Source organism: Medicago truncatula, chromosome 5 (genome assembly GCF_003473485.1).
Source record: "Medicago truncatula cultivar Jemalong A17 chromosome 5, MtrunA17r5.0-ANR, whole genome shotgun sequence".
Classification (NCBI taxonomy): Eukaryota; Viridiplantae; Streptophyta; class Magnoliopsida; order Fabales; family Fabaceae; genus Medicago; species Medicago truncatula.
In genome coordinates this window covers 9,184,421-9,207,299 of record NC_053046.1, presented here as the reverse complement: position 1 = coordinate 9,207,299, position 22,879 = coordinate 9,184,421, and the positions used below count along the sequence as shown (strand labels likewise).

Genomic DNA, 22,879 nt, shown 5'->3' with positions numbered 1-22,879 from the left:
AATAAACGGACCTTAGTCCGCCTACTCTCGCCCCTATTTTTTTTTTTTTCAAAAAATTTCTCACCTCTATTTTTTTTAAGTCATCTCTAATTGGTTGGTACATAATACATATATTGTGATCACTACCAAACACCAATATACAATGCATCGACCCAAAACTAATTTGGACTGAAATAGGATTCAAATAACTTAATTTCCATATATGTTTAATTTCCTTTTTTTGAGAGGTTGGCTAATGTCTTCTTTTTTTTTTTTTTACAAAAGGATGGCTAATGTCTTATTTCCTAAATAAAAAGTTAGTAAAAAAATTAATAAATAATATATAACTACTTTTTTTTTATGGAAATATAACTACTTTTTATTCAATATAATAATTGTTATTGATTTCCCCTAAAAAAAAGTTGTATTAATAACGTGTTATTTTTTACCTTGTACCAGAAAAAACGTGTTACTTTTTACCCCGCATCAGAACCCTTAATCATGAAGAAAAAAAGGCATTTGTTTTACGACACGTAGATTCACACGCAAGTATGCGGCGCGTATAACAAATCATATTCGTATATTATAAAGTTCCAAATTTTGATACATATAAGTACTAAGTGATAGATAGATAGAAGCTCAAGAAGATAAAATCAATTACGTAGAAGAGTTCAAGAAACATAATCTGCTATCAAGCTGTTTTGTTTATTTCAGTTATTGTATATTTGTGATTCATATAGTATAGTTTTATTTCATTTGGATGGGTCAATGTGCATCACGTAGAAAAATTCATAGCGGAGGAGAGGTTGGAGGTGATGGTGGAGGAGAATCTGTTTATTCACAAAGGCATGGTGGAGGATGTTTTGCTATGGTAAAGGAGCATAAGTCCAGGTTCTATATTGTTAGAAGATGTATAATGATTCTAATTTGTTGGCATAAATATGATCATAAGTATTGAGATCATGAATAATCTTATTTTTTGTTTCTTTTCTCTTTTTTGGTCTATCGACATTAAGAATGAACAGTTCTTGTTTTTGTATCATAAATAATTAGCTAGAACAGGCTTTGTGAGACAGTTCTGTCTCTTGTTGAATCTGTTGATGCATAATTCATGTCCCTCTTTTCTTCTTTTTCATATTGTTAGCTGAAAACCTGAGGAAAAATAAATTTAGGAAATTTAGAGTTTTCATGTATCACTTAATAAACTTCCTCACGCCTTGTATTATTTAAATTTATATTGGGTTTAGGTTATTCTTAGAAAATCAACTTGTAAAGTGAACGATGAAATTCTTTAAAATTCTTTTTACATTAGAAATCTTTTCGGTATGAGATTTAGAAGCACTTGGATAGAATTTAAGAAAGGGGCAAAGTCAATTTTTTATGTGTGCTATACTATGTGTTTTTAATCCACACCACCATTTTATAAAGACGGGGTAGAACTCCAAAGAGAATGAACAAAAGAGACAGTATTAAGAGTCGTGTTTATGGCTCCCTTTAACCTTTACTTTTTTGAAATTGATAATGATATTTTAGTGTAAAGATAAATTAAACCCCAAACAACACGCAGAGCAAAGTCAAATTATACGTGAGTTTATTATATTTAAAAAATGTTTAGTATGATGTAGTATAAATTCTAATACTACATAAAAAAAAAAGGTTAGATGTTATTTTATGTAAGCCAGTATCAATATTACTTGCTTGCTGCCTTTGATTATGTTATCTACAATCTACAACTATGTCCACCGGATCATCATTAATTAATTGTTAAATATCTGTTCAAAACTTGTTAACATTTGAGGTTGGAACCCAATCATTTTATATAAAAATGATGAGAACCAGAGGCTATTCTTTGTCTCATTTATAAATTTTATGTAGCTGTTGATGTGTTGGGAAATCTGGTTTGCATCATATATATAGCTGTTTCTGTCGGGAGTTTCATCTATATAGGGACCAGACCATGATTGTCAACAGGTGTTTTAGGATATTGTAAACAGTGTTGCCATTGTTGTGGTAAAAACAGTTTTTGCATGATAACAAATTGAGGCTTGGTTACAGTATGTGTGTAAAGAAAATATTATTAGTGCTAAAAATAAAGATTTGTTTTTACATAATGTATACGTATCATTTCATTTGTAAGAAGCATTTTTCTACTGCAAACAAATCCCGGCAATCAAACAACTTAGCCATGTTTGGTTCCACTTCTAGAGGAGCTAGAATTAGAAATTAAAGTTTGTGGTTCTAGAATTGATTTTAACATTTAAATTTATCGTTCAACTCACTTCTACATAAGTGTATTCAAACATAAATCATTTTATCTATGCAAAACCAAACATACACTTAATCTCATCTATAAATCCTAACTAATCAAAATCAACACCGTAAATTTGTGAAAATCAAGGTCACTCAACGCCATTCTAAACATGCACTAATGTTTTGGAATATAGGAATCTGGATTTCATCTATATTCTCAAAAGCGCCATTTATTAAATCCTAGGTTCCATGAAGAGGACCTTGAGGATGGATGTTGGTGGATAATTAATGCAAACTTTCTTCGTTTGGATACGCAAGTCCAACTGAAAGAAAAGCTAACTGTTTCCTGGTAAGAAAACGTTGGAGTAGTGTTTAGATAACTTTTTGCGTAGGTAAGTCTCTAACTAATCCATCACATAATTTTGATGATGTTTTGCAAGCAATTTCCCTTAACACATGACTCTAAAAGTTGATAACTAAAATTTAAAGCTTCTGACCATCGTATCTTAACCTCTTCCTTACAAGCTACATCCTCCATCACGTGCAAGATGACATCGTGAGTGTGAACAGAATTTATTTCAATCAGAGTAATGACAAATTTTTATGGTGAAAGTCATCAAAGAAAACTAAATTGTTATTTGTATTAAATTCTCACAATAAACTGAAATTAAGTGAAGGGTTTTTCTATGCACATGTTAAGAAGTTTAAAGTAGTAACTTTAACTTGGAACTTGTGTTTTTTATATTAAATATGTAGTTTTTAATCAATAATTATTGGTTTTCAATGAAAAGTTACTACTTTTAGTTACCTTAACATGTGCAATATTACACATGTTAGACAAATCCTTAAGTGAAACTAATACGCTCGTAATGAAGTGACCTTGCTCCAGATGCTTGAGCTCAGCCAGCCAACAGTAAATTGGATAAAAAAAATAAAAAAAGCTGGTCTGGAAGTTTAATATTCGACCGTGAGAGCTTCTGGGATTTGGAGTTAACATTTGGAGACTGGTGTGTTGAATGTATTACATGTATCGAAACTTGGACATTATCCAACTATTTCAATTTAAAGTTCTTTTTTATCAGAAAAGTGACAGTCAGTTGAAGCTTGAAGGAAAACAATGAGAAGTATGGGACAACATTAGTATCAATATTACATTCATTCATCAGAAAGTGCCAAAGCCATAATTCTTTTGATGATTTCATTGATGTTCATGTCAAGGATTGCAAACATACTCGATAGTGTTGCAATTCCCAAGTACCAGTGGAAGTGCGAGAATCTCCCAGAGGTTTTAGGCCTTAATACATTTGATTTGATAATATATACAAACTAAGGTTAAGGACTCTCTAATTCAGCTGTACAACACATAATTTTGCTTCATTTCTGCAACTTATACCACAATAATTCCTGTTGAAAAATTATCAGGAAAAGATAACCATAAGTTCCTCTTCAGAACTTATCACCTGAAAATTTTCAAGACATAATTAGACAACTATATAGTGAAATTAAGTAGACATAAAATTTTGTTTACTGATTATTTTTTTTTAAGTCAAATTTCAACTTTTGAAGTGGCTAGAAACAATTTTTGATGTACCTAACAACCTAATTAGTGCTCCTGAGATGATTTACGAAGATTTTCAAGTTTGTTTCTCCATGTAGCTGCAAAAGTAAACAAACAAGCCTTAGGTTATTCCATGAAAATGCCAAGATTTGGGTATTCAAGCTTGCAGAAGGCAACAGATTGTGACCATAATACTTGCAGATGTGTAAGATATATGAATACAGTCATACCCAAACGATATTTTACCTGCGTCATTAAATCTTTCCTGTTTGATAGCTAAATGCATATTATGCATCATACTTAGTTCTTGAGCTACCGAATCTGGACCATCTATGGCACTGTAACAAACGAAAGAAGTTCGTGCTCAAGCTCAAATGATATAGCATGAATGTAAAGGAGGAAACTTGCACACAGAATCTATGGTGGCAAGGATGCTACAGGTGACGCGGTAAGACACAATAACTATGCAATACCTGTCAAGCAATACATCATAAATAGCCTTTTTATTATGCACTCTGCCCATTCCATAGCCGAGTCTTATAGCGTCTGTGAAAACAATTTCTTTACTTACATATATTGGAGCCTGCACAAATCAAATATAAAAATCATAAAGAGGTTTTGTCCAACTTCTTGGCACAAAATGCATATTACTAGGATTTCTAAATAAGAACACTTATGTTAGCATTCAGAGATTCCCCTTTAAAAAATCAAAATTTCTTGACAGGGTCATAGAAGAATTTGTACCTTGCATTTATTTGCAACATTAATGGCATCTGAGGGGCGCAAATCCACACTAATAATATCACTTTTCCCTGGCTGAAGGAATTATAAACTTTGATGAGCACTTTTACGAATAAAAAAGCATAACAAAAAGGCATTTATCTTTTAAAAGTTGTCAATACCTGGCTAAGGTACAATCTGGCAAAGTAAGTACTGACTACTCGCTCTGTAATTCTCACCATTATCACCTGAAAGAGTAAAATGAAACAACACACATCTTAATAAATTATTTGACACCAAATACATTGCTATTGCTTCAAAACATTAGAACAAGGATAAGGATGGAAAGATTGCTTAAGTGAAATTATTTGCATGCAAGAGGACCTGTTTAACTTTATTCAAATTGTTCTTTTTTTAAAACCAATAATTCTTTCTATTTTAGTATGGCACTTCTCAAAATAAACACGCAATGTGCATTGATGCTATGATCTCACACAATTTCCTTGAGAGGGACTAATGATGCAAATAGACTAAATAAAGGCTATTTATCTAGTGTAGATTTTCTTCTGATTTATTCTGACCTAGTGGATGGGCACAGTATGATTTGGACATGCGTGTTGAATATTGAAATGAGAGATTATAGCTTTTTTGGGAGTTCTTTCTCATGGTGATAGCTATTCATTGTCAAAATGAAGAGTTCATAAGAATCAAAATTACCAAGAAGATAGTATAATGTAATGAATTGTGAAATACACTTTGTTGCTGATATTTGCATAAACACTACTGCCTAAACTATACGTAACATAGCATTAGAATCAGCAAAAAATATTAACGAAACAACAAAAATGAAGCCAATGATTGAATGTCCATTGGCATCAGTATAAAATGAAAAATGCTTAGCTCCATACTTCATGGTCTAGTCTTTCAACTAGGTTATTCACAAACTGGAACTGATCCGGCCAATCCTACAATATGACATTTTACAAGGATCAGTCATAATAAAAAAAAGCACAAGTGCACAACCATTAAGATACAGGTTAAAAAATTACCTCGATCTCTTGTTCCACTTCAGCATCTATAAGCTTTTCAATAGCAATCTTTCCTGCATCAACAAAAGAACCGTTCAATAAAACAAGAATTTGCTCCTTTTCATTATTGATGCATATCCTATCCTATCATAGCATACATACCTACAACAATAGGCAGAACATAGTCTCCATCACAAGAAATCTTGAGAAAAATTGTGGGATTCTGAAAACGCTGTAGAAACCCCTGTCTGAATAAATTACTATCCCTTCTTGAGCTATTTTCTGGAAATGGTAACACGGGTGATTTACGTTGTAACTCAGATTGAAAACGATGTCTCCACATTCCATAGTGTGCTATTGTTTCTGCGCTAGTTTAAGTAATTCAAAATTTCAGGGATTCATACACATGACATCATGGATAGTTTACCTAAATGATCAAAAGAACCACAGTTACTATAATACACACTACAGTAACACCATCTCCAAATTTTCTCAACAACAACAACAATAATGCAAAACTATGGTCTGTTTTTCAAAATACATGTCTGAGCTTAGAGCTTATAAGCTCGTATGACTAAAAACAAACTCGTTTGGTAACCGTCATTTTTTCATGAATTTATAGCTTATTTTACTAGCTAACAGCGTTTTTTATGAGATAATTCAATTAACTTGTAGCTTCAAACTTATTGCTTATCATTTTTATCTCTAAATTTCACCTTGTAATCTTAATTGAACTTCTCTCACAATGTTAAATGTGTGTGAGTTTTGCCGCTCTATTTATAAAGGTAAAGGAAAAAAAAGGAAATTATTATATGCTAATCAATGCTTAGTTCTATTTAATAAATTTCATTATTTCTATAAACACATTGAACAGTGTAACAGAACAATCTGAAATGAAAGAGGAAAAAGAGTGAGAGAAAGAAAGAGGACCTGAGAGAAGAATAGAAGCTTCGAGAAAGTCGTTTTCATTGTTGTTGTTGTGATGATCGCTGAAATTGGATCTGCTGAGAGATGAATTACATGAAATAAGAAAGGATCTGGGTTTATGGAAGCGAGAGTGACGTGAGCGAAGAGGGAGGTTAATGGGAGAGAAATGGAAGGAGAGAGAGTGAGGAACGGAGCGGGAGGTGGCGGCATTTGTGTGATCGGCCGTGATGGTGGTGGTAGCGCCGGTGATCGGTTGCATGGAGAAACGAGATCTTATCATTTTTTTTAATAATGAAGCTCAGAAGATGATGATGATGATGGGAAGAAGATGAAGATAAAGGATTAAAGGTTGGTGGTTGATTTGATTTGATATGAATATATGAAATGAAAATGAAAATGTAAAGGATGAGAATGAGAACGAGAATGATAAACACATCAATGTTTATAATGTTTTTGTAAAATTAATTAGTTAATTTATTATTGGATAGTAGTTGATTAAATATCAATTACTCTATTAAGTTGGGTTTATTTATGTTATGTTTTTAAATTATTAAATTTTATAATCGATTGATAGAGTTTAGAGATGAGAGATGACGAGGCGAGATCACAACACGCAAGCAAGATTCCTTTCATGGACTTTGCACTTTGCTTTTATCCTACTTAATGCAATTCAAAATATCCGATTTTACCTGTTTAACATCAAAATATGTTAGCTTCTATCCAGCTAACATATTATATTGAAGAAATGATGCTTTCTATACAATTTTTGTCTCTTTTTTAGACAAAAACAATAGAAAGAGATAAAAATATAATGAAAATATGAGATAAAATTGTTTTATTTTATTTTATTGTAAAGAAAAATAAATTAGAACTACTAGTATGTATTTATAAATAAAAGGCTAAAATATGGTTTTAGTCCTTGCAAATATGCCTCGTTTTGGTTTTATTCCCTGTAAAAAAAAAATTGTTTTTGGTCCCTGCAAAAATTTTGTTTTTTAAAATAGTCTCCGACCCCATTATTGTGATGATTTGCCTACGTGGCACATGATAACCGAACCTATTTTATAGTTTTTGGTCCCTGCAAAATATTTTGTTTTTTAAAAAGGTCCCTAGGGACTATTTTCAAAAACAAAAAAATTTGCAGGGACCAAAATCAATTTTTTTTTTACAGGGACTAAAACCAAAACGAATCATATTTGCAAGGACTAAAACCATATTTTAGCCTGAATAAAAATTGATCGGAATGTATTTGTGGGGTGTGATGAAGCGAAGCGAGTTTGGCAAGAGGCGGGTTTGTGGGATATTATTCGTGATGGAACTGTTAATGATGTTGGTCTGGTAGCGTGTTCGTTCTCTCTTTTTTGTACAAATTTTCGGACAATGCGTGCAACGAAATAACAATGATGTTATTGTGCATTTAGCGTCAAAGGAACGTTAAAGTATTGGAGACCAAGTACCAGCCTCTCTGATTAATTGTGCAAATGATGCGAGATTCTTTATTGCAATGGCACGCAGTTCGCGACCAACACAATTGGCAAAACATCAGCGTAACAACCAGCATGAGGTGCGATGGCAGCCACCGTTGGATGGGTGTGTGAAGTGTAATATTGACGCAACACTATTTGGGGATCAACAATGCTTTAGAATTGGGATGTATATTCAAAATGTTCAAAGTCATTTTGTCAAAGCATCGACAAAGACGTTTGAGTACTTTCCTACTCCTTCAGAATGAGAAGCATTGGGATCAAGGGAGGTTATATCTTGGCTTGGGGAATTAGGATTATCAATGGTGTAAATTGAGCTAGATTGTAAGCTGGTGGTGGAAGACATCATGGATACAACTAACAATCAATATGAGTTTGGCAATATGTTGGTTAATTGTAGATCACTTTTACAATAATTTTTAAACTTTAAAATAAGTTTTGTTAAGAGACAAGCGAATTATGTTTCTCATACATTATTAGCAATGGTATCAAAATTGTATGCTAGTCATCATATATTTGATTTGATTCCATATTGCAATAACTCTATTATGATGAATGAAATAAAGTAAGTCATTTCCTTAAAAAAATTCCCATATAATCATTTCTATTCATAGCTTTGATTTATCAATATTTTTTTTTAAGAATTTTTATTTTAATAAACAAACAGCTTTAATATTATTTTTTTAAGAACAACAATTTTAATAATTAATCATTAGATTAATATTTTTGTCATTCACTAGATTTGAACTTGAACCCTCTAACTTATTTATCTCTTAAATTAATTTAGTTATTCAACATCCTCTAAAAGGTTAAGATCAACCTCATCTCATAAGAATGAAGGACTCTTTATGAGAGAGACAAAAACAAATGAGATATCGATGAGATTTGTTTTCGTAAATAAACCCGTCCAATAAATCACTTAATATACACTTTAGATATATCTCTCTGACAAAGGAGTTCACGACTTTTTTAAAAATAGAGACAAGACAAGCACTTCAACTCCCCTTTAGTGGACCAATAAGAGCACGCATTCACGCAGTCGAACATCAAGAATCATCTGATAGTGGACATTCTAGATTTAATTTAGAAATTATAAGTTATAAAACAAAATTAAATTTGTTTATCTTCTGAACTGTCCGATCAAGATTGGATGATTCAGATTGTGCTGAACGTGTAACTGCGTGCTTTGTTACCAGGTAAATCCACTTTGCCCTCTAGTTGGCCAGTATTAAATCCACTTTGCCCTCTAGTTGGCCAGTATTTCCACTTTCCTTCGGTGCCAATAATCCAAAGTCCAACTTCCAATCATAGAAACGAAACATATTATGGGGTAGCACTTGGATGACATTGTGGTTGGTGATATTGGCCAACCACAATATCACATGTGACTTTCTTCTTTTTCTTTCACAATATTTTTTTATTGTTTTGCACACTTATAACATTGTGGTTGGTAGTGTCATCAATGTCACCTAAGCATTATCCCATATTATGACGCCGACCGTATACATTGCACCCAAGCATATTCAGACTCTCCACGATGTTGATGTTTCTTTTGCCTACTGGTTTCCACGTAAAATGATTTAATTGTCATTTTTTACCAAACAATTTGGAACATGCCTTCTTATCAGTATCACTTGTCAGACTCAGATGTACTGTTTAGAATTTTGGATATATATATCATCATGAAGTTCATCACTTATGAGTTATGAGTCCACATGTATAATCTAGTTGTAGTGTTGTGACGCTTAACAAGTACAATTATTGGAGATACACCGTTTGATCTGAAATGTGGCAAGTTAACTTTTTTTATATTCTCTCCTAGATATTTTAAATAAAAAATTATTAATATTTAATGCAAAAAGTTCTTTTTATCAATAATTAAATGTAACAATAAATAAATTGTAGAAGAGATATAAATAACATTAATCCAAAATTGATTATGTCAACAAAAAAATAATCCCAACTGATGCAAAAATATGACAATACTAATGCTTTTGGTTGGTTATGGTATCATGAATAAAATTTAGCAATATGTACATACGGTGGCATTAAAAATTTAAGACTTAAATATATCTTTAGTTCCTGCACTTTCATCATATTTTGGCATTGGTCCCTACACTTTATTTTGTTTGGAATTGGTCCCTCCACTTTGTAAAAATATTTGTATTGGTCCCTCTGTTAACTTTTTGTTAAAAAAATACACAAAACTATTGGTATTAGTCCCTGCACTTTGTAAAATTATTGGTATTGGTGCAGGGACCAATGTTTTTACAAATATTTTTACAAAGTGCAGGGATCAATGCCAAACAAAAACAAGTGCAGGGACCAATACCAAAATCTGATGAAAGTGCAGGGACCAATGACACATTTAAACCAAAATTTAATTATTTATGTTCTCGTGTTGTTGAATTTAATAATTAAGTCAATGTTATCAACAAAAAAATGAGTCCCGTGAGCATAACTCAGTTGGAAGGACAATGCATTATTATATGCAGGGACCGGGGTGAATTCTAACTACAAAATTTACTTTTTATGTTTATTCATTTAATGATGTATGTGTTCCATACACGATTGCAAGTTGAATTGTTTGGAGTGTTAGAAGGTCTACTATCCCTTTGCTAGTGAGAAACTTTTCTTACCTCTATACTTTAAAAAATTCACATATTTATTTTCACGAAATTCACGTTTTTCTGGTTTGGCGTCCAAATTTGAAATCACATTTTTATTTTTAAAAAATGGCAAGTCGTTTTCCTTCTTCTTTTTTTTTTTTTTTAATGCAAAAAAGTCTACTTCCCTATCATATTTTTTGAATGCATTTTTTTTAATACAATAGCATCCTTGTCCTAAAGCTAAAGTTTCCATATGCTGAAGAGCTGCTTGCTACCTGCCATGAAAAACTCAGCAATGGCTATTCTTCACTTACTTGTTCCAGATCTTCAAAAGTTTTATTTATTTTCTTATCCACTTCCGTCGGGCGTGTCTATTTAAGGCTGTTTTAACAACTTGATTAACTCGTCTCTCAGGCGTGTCTATATAAGGCAGCTGTTTCAACAACTTGATTAACTCATATGTACTGACATTTTGACCAGAGTAAAGGCAAAGGTCGAGTGGAGTTAAACCATCCTGAGACAAACAAAAGATAAATTGAATTCAAATATCAATGTAAAAGAAATGGCTAGTATTAATCTGCTAGACAACATATTTTGAACAATCAATCATTGTTTAAGAGTATTTCTAATTTTATAAACCACGGACAAAATATTATGATATGCCTATTAAAAATCAACACCGAATTGAACAATACTCTAGACTCCATAGAGCTTTTAAACAAAAAAAATATATATAATCATCAATCACGACTCTAAATAAAACAAATTCAATCAAGCCTTGTCACTTCTGCTAGGTAAGGACTGATGCTGGCTAATCGATGCATCACGGTCTATTAAAGATCAATATTTTAATGAAACTATTAATTTTTTGATCCAAGCATGGGACTAGTGACTAGATTCGTAACAGTTCAACAAAGAAGCAAGTGATTGGCAAAGTCTAATGATTCCTAAATAACAATCGGAAAGTTTTTCTTCAACTGATAGGTTTTTAATGACTATGGTTTTTAACAACTTTTAAGACGTCCCTGTTTAAAGAGAGAATCTCGAGTAAGTATCTCAATTTCTTAGCCTATCATTTAAATCAGATAACCAGTTCTTAAGGACGGGACAAATCTTCTAAATACTTGTGTAGCACCAACACTTCAGATTGAATGCATGTATGATGTCCAACATGACACCAATACAATCACTTCTATTTTCTAAATTATTATCAATGTCTACGTGTCAGTGTAACGTTGAATGTCTGCGTCAGTGCTTCATAGCTAAATATCAGTGACAACTGATATTTACCAATGACCCATTAAAAGCATCTATATTCAACCCACATTATCTACCACGCAAGGTTCTATTACATTGATAGATTAATATAGGAAATCAATAGACAATTACCTTGTTTTTTAATGTCCGATCAGCGCCTTTAATCAGCAGAAGCTCCACTATATCAGGTCTCTGAGTCTGAACAGCAAGATGTAATGGTGTCCAGCCATCCTAAGACAGAGCAAATGAATTTTGTTCTCAAACATTGGTCCACAAAAGAATAAGAGGTAGATAAGCTAAGGATTGGAAAAATTGATCATACGTTGTCCCGAAGATTTATATCCACATTGTAAAACAAGAGTGTTTTAATTGCTCGGGCAGACGCTGTTTGTACAGCATAGTGCATCAAGGTGGCCCCATCCTGTTTCCAGCACAGAATATCAGGATACCAACAGGTAACTAAGGATATAATAACTATATGTTAATAGATTAAGGGCATGTTTGGATTGACTTATTTGAGCTTATCTATTAGCATAAACGCTCGTGAGACTATTCAAAAGAGCATATGGAAACAGCTTATAAATATGTCCATAAGTTGTTTTCAACATTTTTCGATAAGCTCCCAGAATAGCTTATGAAAACAGTTTATAGCTTATATGCAACAATTTGATTTGACTTTATCTTTTTGTTCTAAAAAAAATGTATGCATAAACACTTATATGACAAGAGTTTGTGCTATAAGCGCCTAAGATGTAATGATAACAACGATGAATTTCCAGTGAGGGCAGGAAGAGCACAAAATATAAATCGCAGTAAGAAAATCAACAAATAAAGGCTTACGAATGCTACTATGACAGCACAACACAATTTTTCACTCACATTATCTTGCACAAACGGATTCGCCAAGTTTCTCACGAGAAGATGGGTTATGGCAAGCTTTCTTCCAATTATCGCTTTGTAAAGAGCGCTCAAACCATCCTTGAAAAAGTAAAACAAATCACAATAGTTAAATACAGGATTCAACACATTATAATCTTCTGTGTTGAAATTAGTATTCATGTACCTTATCCATAGCATTAATATCAACATCATGCTGCAACAAAGTATCTAAAAGGAAAGATTCTCCGCTCGCAGCAAAAGTGTGCAAAGGAATCCATTTATCCTACAAAAAATGAGTATTATCCATTAAAAACATAAATATAGAGATTATTAACCAAAGGTAACAGACAAGTGAATACCCTTTTCTCCTACACTTCTATCATGATTCCAACGTTGAAAAAAATGCAACTACTAAGATAACTCAACAACTACAATACCAACAGCTACTAAGATTATTCAACAACATCAACGGTGGAACAAAAAATTACTTCAACATCAAACGAAGGAAAACGAGAGATGATGAAATATCAGTCATTAATTAGAGGAATACTTACTGAAGTAGCAACTGACAAGTCTGGCGTTTTCTTTTTCAACGAATCCCTCTCCTCCCAGGTAAACAAAAAAGGAAGACCTATTCAGGCAAGTATGAAAGAATGAAAACCAAAATGCCAACATTTAAAAACCAGATATATGCAAACAATGAGAACCAAAAGCGGATAAAATGGAGATCTTCCCGAACTCAACCACCAATGAAAAAATGATCCATTTTATCCCAATCAAATTTCTTTGTTTATGTTGCCATCCATTAAGTACCAAAGGTTGTGAAGTAGCACCAATTTAAGAGCCATTTTGGATAAACTTCTTCAAGAACACTTATCTAAAGAGAAATACTAAAACAAAATCTCAACATAACCATGAGTTTTTAATACAATAGCTTCTCATATAAATTAAAACTAGCCTCTATATCTCAACTTTTTCATAAGTTCTCTCATTTAACTTTTCAATAAGCGCTGGTAAACTTATAAGCGGTTTTCCCCATAAATTTATTTTAACTAACAAGCTCCCATAAATTAAAAGCAAATGCAAACCACAACTATTTTTTAAAATATCAATACACATCACCAAGGAAGTTGATTTTCACTACATCAGAACATGTTGCAAAGAACCAAAAGTTATCTAACAAGCAGAAATCATAATCTATGAAGCAGCAACACGGACACATATACCGGATATGACATTGACACATAGAAACCAAACGTAACTACATGCGCCTATGTCTGGCACAGATATGTGTCAGGCACATGAACGGCACCCTAAACAATAATATATGAAGCAGCAATACAGATAAGTATACCGGATATGACACTGACACGTAGATACCAAAGGTAACTACATGTGTATGTGTCTAACACCAATATGTGTCAGACACCCAACACAATAATCTACAAAGCAGCAATACAGAAACATGCATCGGATACGACACCGACGCATAGATACCAAACGTAACTACGTGTGTTTGTGTCTAACACCATTGTGTGTCAGGGGCACCTGACACGCCTTCAATCTAGAGACTAGAAGTTATTACATAGGTCACAATAATCCTCGACAACATTAACAAAAATAAAACCAAAACAGATTGTAAATACCAATTACCTCCAATTTTCTTAGCAGCAGGATCATAACTCTCACTGTTCAAAAACTCCTTAACATCCTCCAACCCTTTCCCATAAACAGCCCACCTAGGATTCCTAGCCTCTACCCTCTCATCACTCAATTCATCTAATTCTCTTTCCTTCTTTTTCTCAGCAAAACAAAAACTCGGAACCTTATCAAGAACCAAAGGCGTCAACTGAGCCAATTTAGCTTCTTTATAAGCTTTATACTCGTTCGAATCAATATCCCTCAAATGAACCAACCCACTTTTCTTCTTCATAAAATTACTATTAAACTCAAACTCTTGAGCTATCTTACGCCGTTCTTCTTTACTATTAAACTCAAACTCTTGAGCTATCTTACGCCGTTCTTCTTTACTATTAAACTCAATCTCTTGAGCTATCTTAGGCTGTTCTTTCTTCGTTATGTTTATCCCTGCTTGAACTTCTTTCCATTTACCAGGAACAAGATTCTCGGACTTTATCACTGTCTGTTTTTTCTTCTTTGAAATTGGTTTCGGTTTTTTGTTGTTTACGAGGTTGTTGTCGGATGTTGGGAAAATGGGGTCTTCGAAAATGCCTTCTTCGAAAACCAGACAATCTCCGATGATGTGTTCTTCGTCGTTGTCGTTGTTGTCATTTTGGTATGATGAAGAGAGAATTTTGTAGAGGTTGCGGTTTGTGGGGGATTTGAGAGGTTGAAAAGATTGAAACTTGCGAGGTGTGGAAGAAGGGAATGGAGAGAAGATGAGTGTTTGGGGTTGAGGATTATGAACAAGGGTGGAAAAATTGAACATTGTTGTTGTTGCAAATGACCCCATGCTCGCTCTTGATTAAATAAAAAAAATTGGTTTTTTAATAATAAATTTATTTTGATGTAATTTGTGATTTTTTGTAATATTTAGTAAATTAGATTTGTAGAAATTGATATTGTATTAAGTTGTGTAATATTTAGTAAATGGTTTTTTCTAAAGGAGAAAACTTATGTACAGTTGCATAGGCACAGTTTTTACTGTTCACGAATAAAAATAGGACACCTGGATATTTAATTATATTAAATTATATGATTTAACGTCCGTTAATTTCTTTCCGTTTCAATGTTTCGTCTTCGCAACTGTTGTGATCATCTGCGTTCTATCACAATCTACATTCTCATAGATGTCAAATCATCACTACTAAGAACTAACAGTGGCAAAACCCCACCCTGTAATTAAACTTTAAGATAACAATCAGATCCCTCAATGCAAGAGAGAAAGCAAAACACCAACACAGTAAAAGAAAGAAGAAACCATATATGCTGAAATTTTGGAAAGAAACAAGAATCTAAGAAAATCCAAGCAGGAGCGTATGTAAAATTTCCTCTTAAACCGTTGCAGCACAAACTGAACCCTCCTCCATGACAGATATTTTGTTTGATTATATAAGAATAAGTTGTCAATGTTTTGTCTATATCAAAGAGTTTGGGCTTTTATCATGTCCCATGTTTTGATGCACATACGTTGGTGGCCCTACAGAGGGGGAGGTATGGAAGATCGATAGGGGGAAAGTGCGTGGCTGTGGTATGTTGATTCTCGAAGAGAAGATCAGGTTAGTTGAAGAGGAGATGGAAAGAAACAGTAACTGAACAAAACGTTTACTGTTAATCTCTTAACATCTGACGTGGACAAAATAATTGACGTGTCATGTGTCGATTGGAGAACAGCACCTACAGGATGCAGGGAACTGCATCTAAGTTTTCTCCTTTTCTAAATTACCTTTGAAGAATGGTGGGTAATTTATCCACCAACAAATGAAAATGAGCAATTTATTTGTGGGGTCAAGATAATTGTGCTTATGTGGTTAATGTGTATTGATTGGGTAAATTACTTGTCATTCTTTCATAGGTAGCCTAGTTGTCACCTTAGTAAATTGGATATTTAAGGTTTAACAGGTCATTTGATTCCCCAATTAATTAATTTTCAGTTTTCATTTTGGTCTCATAATTAAAAAAATTTACATTTCGATCACTTAATTATACGTTCATTAGTTAAATTGGTCCACTATGTTAGTTTCTTAATGTCAGATATTTTTTATATCATTTTAACCATTTGATTGCATGTCCATTATATCTATGGTAAACCATCAGCACTTAATTTTTTTCACTTTTCATCATCTTCCCTCTCTTCCCTCTTCTTCTTCCTCATATCTTCATCATCTTTCATCATGTTCAAAAGGTTCAACCTTTTCCAGAATTTTTTTTTCCAAAACAATTTATTGAAACTCAATTTTCTCCACTACAAAATCAAACACACGGGTTTCAATTTCTTCAACTCCACATTCATCAACATTCATACAAAACCCATGATAAAAAAAAACCCAAAAAAAGAAATAATTTTTTTAAAATCATCATATTCATACATTCATCACCTCCAACCTCTATGCAGAAAATAAAACTGGAAGAAAAAAAAAATCACAATCGAACAACATCACCAACCCATATCATAAAATCACTTTCTCAATCCGTATCCATACAAAAATCACATCACCACAGAAATCTCAAAACACTTATTTGAAAAACTTGATGTTCTTCTCCAAAATACAACACAAACTGGCTTAAAAACTCAAGCAAAACCCATTATTTGCTTCGAATTTTTGACCCTCGTGAAACAGATTTTTTTTTCATGCTTGTTTACCTTTAATGTAGCTTCAACGCCATTAATGGGTTCCTTAAAATGGGTCTTCATGTTATGTGGTTTTGCCTTTTCTTTTAAACCTTATTCTTCAATGAAATAGGTAGCAACTTTCATAGATATGGTACGAAGGTAGATCTGAAAACTTGATGGAAATTTCAGAATAAGAGAAAAGGGAAAATATGATTAGAATAATTGGAAACGTGAGAGAAATTTGAGCAAGAGAAAATGATGACTTTGAAACGAAAGGATAAGAAATTGGAATTTAAAAGATAGAGGTTAATCATGTTATGTTTGTTTTGACTTTTGTTTCTGGAAATTTTTCTTGCTTGTTCATGAGTATTGATGGAGGTGCTCTTGAATTATGAAGAATGGCAAAGGAAGAAGATGAACTAAAGGAAATAAAATTAGGTGTTGTTACGTATCATAAAGTAGTATTGCATAATTCAATGGTAGTATTCTCTTTAAAAAAATCAAACTGTTTAAATTTAAAAATTAATACGGTCTATGATGGACCATCTATAATATTGGTCCACTATAGACATTTGGGGTTAAAGTTAACTTCAGGGATTTATTTGACCGACGGAGAGACAATTAAAAGACCAAAACATAGAGTTTTATTAATTATGGGACTAAAATGAAAACTTGAAATTAATTAAGGGGCCAAATGACCTATTAAGCCAATTAATATTGTATTTTAAGTTCATTTGGCATGTACAATGCATAAAATATGCAACGTTTGAGGTTCAAATTCCGATCACAAAAAAAAAAAGTTTTAAAAATATTTTTTTGTTAGGAAAATCCAATTTAAGTTAATTGACAAATATCAATGGCAAAGGCTACGGTGGGCAACCTCTTTAGGGGAGTTAACATTTTTTTTTTTTGGCATGTAAAATAGATATTAACCATTGGAAGTATTTGAAATTTTTTGAAGACCATACTGTTACTGTACTCTCTCAACACTAAATTTCCATCATCCTTCTCTCTTCCTCTCCATGTCTTACTCGCACCACCACCACCAACAGCAACTGCAAGTTTTTCTTTTCACCCTCTCTTCTCTCTTCGTATCTCACTTGTGACTTGTGAGTAACAGATCTGCCGCCGTCGTCCCTCTCCTTTGCAACAGTTTTAAAATTAGTGAACCTGGTAAAGTTGTGCTTATCATTGACAACACCAAGTTCTATAAAGAAAAACCTCTTGTACCGCTTAAAAACCAAGTCTTCACTCTGACTGAGAAAAATCATCATGTTTATGTACAGCGTGCAAGACCAAAATTGTTTTGTTTGATTATGTTCTCGTGTCCACTTTTACCACTAAATGATCTTCTAATTGAACTTTCCTGCTATTCATATCAATATAAAGTTTTTTATATCTTACAATTCAAATTTTGTAAAGATGAAAAAACTGATTTATAGAAAAAAGACGCTATAAATATTCCAAAAAAGCTATACTCACTGAAAAAGTTGCATTTGTAACAAGTATTAAGAACATCACGAAAAGTTTATCTGCAAAAAAATTATCTCAAAATTATATTCCTGCGTCCAGATTTTTGTTACTTTTATTTTGAACTTTTGTCTTTTAAAAAAATTCAAATTTAATTTATTTCATGTTAAAAAATTCTAAATTTTAGTAAACGAGCCGTTTGTAATGTTCTAAACTTGTATAAAAAAATCATTGAAAAACGGCAAAGACCAAACTTACAAATGGAAAAAAAACATTGGGGATGAAAAATTTAAAATTTAAATAGGGACCAATGTTGGAAGCTCGCTTATTTATAGGGACTTTAAACATAATTAACCCATAAAATAATGATACTCTCATAGTTATATCATTAGAATTATATCGCTAGTAACCAAGTTGCTTGAGCTCCAGTGGCAAGGACTCCTTCCAAAGACGTATCCGGGGAATACCGAGAACGATTCCCAGAGGAACAACGCTTGGCCAGTGCGCATACCTCTACGCATGAGCCGGATTAGTCGTCCACCTTTAGTGGGTCGAAAATCGGTGCAAAAGCAAAAAAAAAAAACAGAGAAATAATATTTGTACAACCATTTCCTAACAACTTTTGTGACAATTTTCTCTTTCATACTCACATTATATTTTTATTTTCTCTCTATTGCTTTGGTTTTTGTGCCAACACATACTTTTCTTTGTAAAATATGATTGTCAATATGGTTGTCAACCAAATTGATGTTCAAATAACATTGCTCAAAAAAGAATTATATCGCTAGTGTTTTTTTACCACAAAATCAATAATATATTATTGGTTTAAATGCAATTTTGGTTCCTTGCATGACCAATCCACAATTTTGATCTTTTTATATTATCAATCACGTAAATTTGCTTTCTCTGTCAAATTGACATCCAACTTCTAACGGTCATGTCGACATGGCAGTCATTTGCTTACGTGACATGTTACGTGGAGCAAATATGGCAGTATAACGCTGACATAACGCTTATTAGGCTTAAAAACTAAAGTTCCACTACTTGGAAATAATAATATAACTCCAATGTCATCAACAAACGATACAGGCACAATCTAACAGTCAAAGTACTTGAAGATACATCAATACTTGCAGAGTGCAAATTACCTCCAAAACGGGCATACATCACCTATAGGCACAATCTAACAGTCAAAGTACCATAGCAATTACACAGTTTTTGCTTTCCTTCTTCAAACTTAAAATATCTAAACAAACTAATGTAAAATATCACCTAGGCCCACGAGCATACCTCCTATCTGGGCTACCATATGGAGCATAAGGAGGTGACCTAGACCTATCCCTCCTATACCTTCCACTTCCACCATAAGGAGAGTGTCTTGGGGAATAATCCCTGCTACCACGATACGGAGAACGCCTTGGAGACCTATGATATGGATAATCATCACGACCAAATCCACCCTGATGCCTTCCACGGTCACCACCACGAGGTCCTTGAGAACAACAGAAGACAAAGGTTCAATAAGATTTCATAAAACAAGTAATAAATTATATTAAAGATTCAAAGAAGTGTCTCACACTTACCATAGTCTCTAGTATTTTTCAGCCCAAGATAGTGCCCAGGTGTGGGAGTTCTTGGCCGCTTTCTCTTTGACTGAAATATAAATAGAGAAACTGCATCCTTAGAATTTTGTTGATATAAATCAGTGTTGTCGAATATGGGCCATGGCGGTGGTGGCGGATTTCGGCCTCTCCGATATGGTAAATATCGCCCGATGTTGCGAGCTTTTCTGCCATAAGCCACTATGAAGGCACCATAAAGCGGCCTAAAAGGCAGGATTTTGGCTCTCTGCCATGGACCACCATCCACCATCGACAACACTGATATAAACAAACTCGCACCAATCATTCATGTAAAGCTGAACATAAAACAGATTAAATCATCTGGTATATCCATCATGTTGTATTAAATTGTAAAAATGAACACTTGCAAATTATAGTAAGAGCCCTTTAAAAGAAAGTTTGATTAACATAAAGTTATATCCACACACTAATGATCAATGCCAAGTGTGAGATACCATAAAGGCCTGATTAGAAAGTTGTTGAATAATGTCCGTTGATTAGTTCAGAGTTGAAAGGGAATGCTGAGGTTGTAAAGTTGTTGAACATTATAATTGCTAGTTGAGTTGAAAGTGAATGCTGAGGTTGTAAAGTTGTTGAACGTTATAATTGCTAATGTTTAGTTGATCAGACGCATTTGATTAGCTGTTTAAGCTTGCATTTGATCAAGTTGTTTCACTAAAGTTGACATGGATGAACTGATCATCTTTGATTGCTGCCAACATAGCTGATGCAATGCATTCTGAATGTAAGCACAAAACCTTCAAGTCAAGAAAGAAAAGCGCTAGTGTTTTATCAACTACTAGTTAATTAAAATACACATTACCCGCTCAACAGTGATATAGCGGCCCTCTAAAATGGATTGATTGAGGTACTTGATACAGCGGTTTGCATCCTCAGCAGTATCCATAGTGACAAAAGCAAAACCTCGAGATATACGCGTACGGGGCTCCACCACAAGAAAACATGAAGCAACCTAATAAAGTTATCAACCCATGACATTCTCATTCAAAGATTCGGGGATCACTGATGAAGGAAAATTGGACTATTATACAGTGAAAAAGAGGAGATAATCAATATGATACACACCTTCCCTTCCTTAGAGAAATGCTCCTCTAGGTCTCTCTCAGTGACCCTTGAAGAGAGACCAGTCACATAAAGAGTGTCCCCACCATTCCTAGAACAAAATTGAAAATATCAGAGGTTCCTAATAGAACATCACCAAATCCAAACCACGGCTATTTCTATCGATATACTAAATAAGGTAAAGCTAATCTTTCAATCTAAGGATTATAACAAGATGCAGGTAAAATTGACTAACCTATCAGGACTTCTTGATCTTGATCTGAACAAATAAGACCAGTAAATCAAAGGAAATACATTAGGCACTGCAGAACGGAAAAATGTAAAAACAATGCTTGAATGCTAAACCATGATTGCAATTAACCTGCCACGATTTCTCGAGGGGGATCTAGGCCTTTGCCTCTCAAGAGATCTGGACCGAGACCTAGGCCTTTGCATTTCACGAGACATTGACTGAGACGGAGGCCTTTGCTTTTCAAGGGATCTTGACCGTGACCTAGGCCTTTGCATTTCAGGAGACCTTGACAGAGACCTAGGCCTTTGCATTTCAGGAGACCTCGACCTCGACCTAGGCCTTTGCATTTCAGGCGACCTTGACAGAGACCTGGGCCTGTGCCTGTCAAGGGATCCTGACTGAGACCTGGACCGAGACCTGGATCTTGACTGAGCCCTCCATGGGGAAGGGGACCTTGAAAGCCTGGAAATGTGAAATATTCCATCATAACCAGAATAACAAATAGCTTCACAAGGGGCAAAATCACTTGGTGTTCAAAATTAAAAAACAGAAAATTAATCAACTTTAACCTAAAATCTCAAAGATAAAATAATTCATCTCGTTTATAAATGAACATAATTTAAAAATTCAATTCACTAATAAATATAAACTTAATGTTTAATTCAATTTTGCGTTAGGGTTCATTAACAAATAAACATAATTCAAGATAATCGCTAACAAATTATTTGTTAATCATCATTTTTGCAATGAAAGAGAGTTCAAGGGTTACCTTCTTACTGGAGAATCATCCTGCAAAATAATTGGGGAAAAAGTTAGAAAAATCTTGAAGAAGAATCCAAATGGGGTATAGATTCGGATAGAAAATTTACCATTTCGAAAAGCGACGAAAAGCGATAGCGATGAAGAAGAAAGCAACAACGACGAAGAGTTAGGGTTTTTGTCGAAATGCACTTTTTGTACGATTTGCAACAAGTTGGTCTTGGATTTTGCGGTTTTATAAGGTCTTTATTATAGAGGAAACTGCGCTCACCTCCCCTAAGATTTATTAAAATGGCACTCACAGCCCTCTAGTTTTAAAATGGACATTAACCTCCCTTAAATTTTCAACAAAGAGACAAACACCTCCCTTCTTGGTTAACACCGTTAAATTGTCCGTTGACTCATTTAAATACAACTCATTTTCTCACTATCCACAATAAAAGTAATTACTTTTGCAACGTATCTATCAATAGTGTGTGCATTGTCTATAAAATCATTCATGGTCCTTCACTCAGCAACTTAAGCTTCAGCTTTAAATTTAATCAACCAAATGAAAACACCACTTAATGACTTGAAAGAAAAGGTTATCACTATTGGCATCAAGGAGGTAAGAGACTAAAATCTATAGAATTATAAATTTCTGTGATTGAATTTTTACACCAGACAGGTTTTAATTTATTATTATGTAGAAAGAGCACAAACGAAACAGTGATATGATGACGATCGAC

General features: G+C 33.5%; 3 protein-coding genes across 6 annotated transcripts; all 3 read right to left on the bottom strand.

The window, feature by feature from the left end:
• Positions 1–3,339: 3,339 nt before the first annotated feature.
• On the bottom strand, positions 3,340–6,875 carry LOC11425357 (bifunctional nuclease 2). Of its 3 annotated transcripts, none has more exons than XM_024785165.2 (10): positions 6,466–6,875; positions 5,698–5,898; positions 5,557–5,609; positions 5,416–5,472; positions 4,690–4,755; positions 4,532–4,603; positions 4,261–4,370; positions 4,034–4,125; positions 3,829–3,885; positions 3,340–3,689 (listed from the first exon to the last, which is right to left on the bottom strand). In XM_024785165.2, exons 1-9 carry the CDS (start codon positions 6,740–6,742, stop codon positions 3,833–3,835), a joined length of 981 nt encoding a protein of 326 aa, XP_024640933.1. In that variant the 5' UTR covers positions 6,743–6,875; the 3' UTR covers positions 3,340–3,689; positions 3,829–3,832. The 3 variants fall into 3 exon arrangements, with proteins under 3 accessions (XP_024640933.1, XP_003612265.1, XP_024640934.1); XM_003612217.4 differs by having other exon boundaries at positions 3,821–3,885; positions 6,466–6,873; XM_024785166.2 differs by having other exon boundaries at positions 3,821–3,885; positions 5,698–5,962; positions 6,466–6,603.
• A 3,718-nt stretch (positions 6,876–10,593) lies between these two features.
• On the bottom strand, positions 10,594–15,163 carry LOC11424854 (ankyrin repeat domain-containing protein, chloroplastic). Of its 2 annotated transcripts, XM_039834548.1 has the most exons (8): positions 14,703–15,163; positions 14,345–14,657; positions 13,246–13,322; positions 12,876–12,974; positions 12,692–12,790; positions 12,135–12,233; positions 11,945–12,043; positions 10,594–11,069 (listed from the first exon to the last, which is right to left on the bottom strand). In XM_039834548.1, the coding sequence occupies exons 1-8, from the start codon at positions 15,138–15,140 to the stop codon at positions 10,896–10,898; spliced, it is 1,398 nt and encodes a 465-aa protein (XP_039690482.1). In that variant the 5' UTR covers positions 15,141–15,163; the 3' UTR covers positions 10,594–10,895. The 2 variants fall into 2 exon arrangements, with proteins under 2 accessions (XP_039690482.1, XP_003612263.4); XM_003612215.4 differs by having other exon boundaries at positions 14,345–15,163.
• A 4,314-nt stretch (positions 15,164–19,477) lies between these two features.
• LOC11430997 (serine/arginine-rich splicing factor SR45a) lies at positions 19,478–22,445 on the bottom strand. Its single transcript, XM_003612212.4, has 8 exons — positions 22,262–22,445; positions 22,162–22,181; positions 21,522–21,854; positions 21,396–21,419; positions 21,164–21,251; positions 20,901–21,050; positions 20,039–20,108; positions 19,478–19,947 (listed from the first exon to the last, which is right to left on the bottom strand). Exons 1-8 carry the CDS (start codon positions 22,262–22,264, stop codon positions 19,724–19,726), a joined length of 912 nt encoding a protein of 303 aa, XP_003612260.1. The 5' UTR covers positions 22,265–22,445; the 3' UTR covers positions 19,478–19,723.
• Positions 22,446–22,879: the final 434 nt, after the last annotated feature.